This window comes from Halichoerus grypus, chromosome 14 (genome assembly GCF_964656455.1).
Source record: "Halichoerus grypus chromosome 14, mHalGry1.hap1.1, whole genome shotgun sequence".
NCBI classification, from domain to species: domain Eukaryota; kingdom Metazoa; phylum Chordata; class Mammalia; order Carnivora; family Phocidae; genus Halichoerus; species Halichoerus grypus.
In genome coordinates, this window is record NC_135725.1 from 10,820,510 (window position 1) to 10,825,107 (window position 4,598).

General features: G+C 52.8%; 1 protein-coding gene across 1 annotated transcript; it reads left to right on the plus strand.

Annotated features, from left to right (window-relative positions):
* Positions 1–313: 313 nt before the first annotated feature.
* LOC118535512 (forkhead box protein D4-like 1) lies at positions 314–3,697 on the plus strand. The gene is made up of 2 exons (XM_078061286.1): positions 314–2,740; positions 2,803–3,697. The coding sequence occupies exons 1-2, from the start codon at positions 1,654–1,656 to the stop codon at positions 3,027–3,029; spliced, it is 1,314 nt and encodes a 437-aa protein (XP_077917412.1). The 5' UTR covers positions 314–1,653; the 3' UTR covers positions 3,030–3,697.
* The last annotated feature ends 901 nt before the right edge of the window (positions 3,698–4,598 follow it).

Sequence of the window (4,598 nt, forward strand, 5' to 3'; positions counted from 1 at the left end):
ATTTTATCCTGAAGGGACTAGCTACTTTGAGCTTTGTTGTTATTGTTGTTGTTGTTGTAGTTGTTATATTTTGCCCTTTTAGCTGGCTTCTGATTTTTTCCTGAAAATTCATTATCATGAATCCAGAGTGGAAGGTTCACTCTGTGACAATCAGTGGCATAATGTAATATTTTCACGCTGCATTTTTTTAGATGCCTTCTCAAATTCTTTTCACTAGTGGCTATTAAATTATGAATATATACTCTTGCTCAGCATTTCAGCATAAGACCCCCTTATATAACACACAATATATTGCCCTGGACTGCTACTCTAGTCTCTGAGCGAATTTAAGTGTAGCCAATCTAAAAATCCTTACTTCCAAGGACATCAAGTAAGTTAAACAGAGCTTCTGTGCCATGTCGCTTCTCCAATGTAGGGAATGACGACCTAGTAATTCGGCAAAGGTGCTGAAACTGCACTTCTTCCTTTGCCTTATTTAAGTTTCAACTTTAGTATTATTATAGTAAAAGTGCTTAATGTTGGCTTTAACGGGGAGGAGGGTAGAGCACATGGGTGAGCAACTGACTCTCAGACTGGTGTATCCCTCGGTGTTGTGAGGCTATTTTTTCTGAAAACAGGATTTTTCACACTGGCTCTGTACTAGTTAGGATGTGGCAAAATCAGTGTGGTTGGTCATGGACATCTTTAAAAAGAAAAAAGTATCAGTGGTCACTTGTTTTATGAAACCCATTTTAGTTACAGAAGTCTCGCTCTCCAAGTTCGCGACATAAAATGTATTTCATACTGCGGTTAAATGTTCAAAGAAGTTCAAGAGTCACTGATGCAAGGGGACTTCTCTTTAGCTCTCCTGCTTTCTTCCTTCCACCTGGAACTTACATAACTTAGTGCCAAGGACATCTCAGCCTTTTCCATAAAGCTGAGTCGGGGAGAACATTTTGGGGAGCTAAGGTGGGAAGCAGAAGGGACCATGCAAGCCTCCCTCACACACCCAGGAGCTCATGGATATACTTAGAACATTAAGAATATTTCAGCTCATCATTCTGGATGAGGACGGAATCCACCAATGAAAATGGGGGAATCACCAGCTATGAAACACGAAAAGATACTTTTACTGTTACACATTGTTTTACAGTCAAACATTGTAGACATTTAGTGCCCCCCCTCCATTTCTATCCTCCAGCGGAGAGTCCTGAGTGTCAAGGTGGCCATAAATTGTTGGGTACCATATTTTCCTGCCTCTTCTTTATTTGCACGTTTTCGAAGCACTTTAACAGCGCATCTTCCTTGCTGGCGGGTGGGTGTAAGAAGGAGGAGGCTGAAGGTTCTTGCCCTGTCGGGTAACGTGCAGAGGACCCTCATCATTGGACTGCGTCGGGAGGAAGTGGGAGCTCTCGGAGGTAGGGGAAGAAGGGGCATAAAGGGGGAGGGGGGAGCCAACCACACAGGGACTCCAAGAAGCCTTAATAAAAGGCAAAGTGCATCTTCGCTGGACGGTGTTGGAAACGAGGAGAAACCAACAGAAAAGAACACCAAAAGGGCAACCACAAGGGTTTCTGCTTTTTGGAACACTCTTAACCCAGGCCTCCAGCCCAGCCCCCCGCGAGCCGGGTGAGCGGCCGCCACCTCCCCTGCGTCTGCAGGACCCGCTCCTCCATGAACTTGCCCAAACCCGAGTGCCTCCGCCGCGCACCACAGCGCAGCCTCCGGAGCTCCGACGGGGAAGACGGTGAGATCGACGTCCTGGGAGAGGAGGAAGATGAAGACGACGAGGAGGAAGAGGAAGACGAAGAGGCGGAGGAGCGCCAGCGGTTCCTAGCGCAGCCGGGGACGCCAGAGGCGCGGCGGGGCGCGGGCGCGCTTCCCCGAGAGCCCCCCGAGAGCGGCGGCGCCCCGAGCGACTCCTCCAAGTTCGGCACCGAGTTCAGGGCATCGAGCGGCCCTGCGGCGGCCTCTGGGGACGGCCCGCAGCCGGCGAAGCCCCCCTACTCGTACATCGCGCTCATCACCATGGCCATCCTGCAGAGCCCGCACAAGCGCCTCACGCTCCGCGGCATCTGCGCCTTCATCAGCGGCCGCTTCCCCTACTACCGCCGCAAGTTCCCCGCCTGGCAGAACAGCATCCGCCACAACCTCTCGCTCAACGACTGCTTCGTCAAGATCCCCCGCGAGCCGGGCCACCCGGGCAAGGGCAACTACTGGAGCCTGGACCCCGCCTCCCAGGACATGTTTGACAACGGCAGCTTCCTCCGGCGCAGGAAGCGCTTCAAGCGCCACCACCCGCCGCCGGGAGTCCACCTGCACCAGCCCCTGCCCCTGCCCGCCGCGCCCGCCGCCCTGCACGGCCTCTGCCCGGGCCTGCTGCTCGGGCCCCCCGCCCCGCCGCAGCCAGGCCCGGGAGCCTACCCCGCCGCCGCCGCCGGCGGCCGCCCGTGCGCGCTGCTGCACCCTCACCCGCTTCGCTACCTGCTGCTGTCGGCCCCGGCCTGCGCCGAGACGCCCAGCAAAGCGCTGGCCGCCGACCTGGCCGCCGCCGGCGCGCTCTCGGCGCTGCAGCCCTCTCCGCGCTCCCAGCCTTGGGAGGAGGGCAAGGGGCCGGCGGCGCGGCCGCGACACCGATGCACCCCCTTCAGCATCGAGAGTATCATGCGAGGGGTCCGGGGAGGGGGCACCAGGGCCGCGCAGGGTCTGCCCCCGACCCCGTGGGGCTACTGCCACCTGCTGCAGCGCCCGGCGGGCCTGTGGCAGCACCGGGCCGCCACCCCCTTGCTGCACGTGTCCGCTGCGGCCGCCGCGTCGGCCGCCCGGACCATTTCAGAGCCGCCCCAGCAGCCCCAGCAGCAGGGCTGTACCAGCGGCGGCGCTCCGAGCGAGGGCGCTCTGCTGGGCCAACACCTGTCCGCCCCCGCGGCGCTGCTGGGGTGTCAGCCCCGAGCAGAAGGCTCCGGGCTGACCACGGTGGCCGGCCTTTCCGGCAGAGAGGGTATCTTGCCAGCCTTTTGAGGAGCATCCACACCCTGTCCGGGCGCTGACTCCGCGGGGCGCACCTGCAGCCAAGGTGTAGCGCAGAGCAATGAGGGGTCCCGCTCTCCTCGCCTTCTGCTCTCACGCACAACACCCTGCACGGCGGGGACAACGCGGGTGCATCTGAATCCCTCATCTGAACAACCACGAACTGAACCACAGTTCGGGTCGCTGCAAGATATTTACAAAGCTCAAGTTGGATACTGTTCAGACAACCGGGACATAAACTTCGGACGGCGGCAACTCGTCCTTTTTTTTTTCCAGCCTCCGGTTGTGGCTTCCAGGGCTTTTCCGGTTACACATTTCCAGAGGAAGTAGGAACGTGAGCGGGATATTTTGTTCTGGTTAAAAAAAAAAAAGAAAAAGGAAATACACAAGGTCCAATGCACGACTTGTTTCCCCTTGTTCACTCCCTAGGAACTGTAAATATTAGTCCCAAGTCAAGTGCAAAATACTTATGTTCTTTATGTCTTCCTGAAATGGATGTGTAATATGGAATTTTAATTTTGAAACATTTGTTTCTGATCTGTGTGTCTGATGTGCCATCTTACGTGGAAAGATGTTGAAATCAAAGCTAACTATATAGACTAAATAAAATGCGAAATCACTACACTGCATCATTTATTTCATATTACTTCCCAATAATCGATTTCTAAGTGGAACTTCTTTCAAAACTTAGTTCTTGGGTCCCCTGGGTGGCTCAGTCGGTTAAGCCTCTGCCTTCTGCTGGGGTCATGAGCTCAGGGTCCTGGGATCTAGCCCAGCGATGGGCTCCCTGCTTAGCAGGCAGCTTGCTTCTCCCTCTGCCCCCCCCCCCCGCTTGTGCTCTCTCTCTCTCTCTCTCTCTCTCTCTCTCGCAAATAAATAAAATCTTAAAAAAAATAAAACTTAGTTCCTTCCTCCCAGGTAAACAATTTAGTTTTACAATTCATATTCATTATAGGTAGCAGAAACAATTTTCAAAACGGCTTTCAAAACTTCCAAATATTTGAAGTTGAAAAGGTCCTGGGTTTTAAAATAACGGGATTCAGTATTTATGAAACCGATAGAAGAAAAAGAATTGGAGAGAACTGTAAATATATTCTCCATTTGTTTTTCATTTTTCTAAAGACGTTGATTTTTCGCCTGGACAAAGTGGAGCACCATCTGAGATCAACTCAGAATGTAGCAGCCAACATTTACTAAGGAAAATTTTTTTAAAAAGGCATTAGAATTTTCAAAAGCAGGGCCAGGGAAAAAAGCAAGGATCAAATGAAGCAACTGTGTTGTGGACATTTACAATTAAAACCATTTTCTCCCCAGATGGATGCCTTCTAAGGGCTTATAGTCCATTTCTTTAGAACAGAGAGAACTTTGTTGTTGTTGTTTCAAAAGGAATTTCTGAAAGAACTTTGCAACCAGAAAGGTTTCACTGTCGTTCGGCTCCAGGTGACCGGGTGGGAGGGAAACCAGACGAAGATGCCCATCAGGAAATACTCCCCAGAGAAAGCAAGTCTCTAGAGACCCCGCGGCACTGGCACTCCCGGTCCGGAGAAGGGCTCCTGTTTCAAAAGAATTGCATTCCTTGCCGCTTTGGG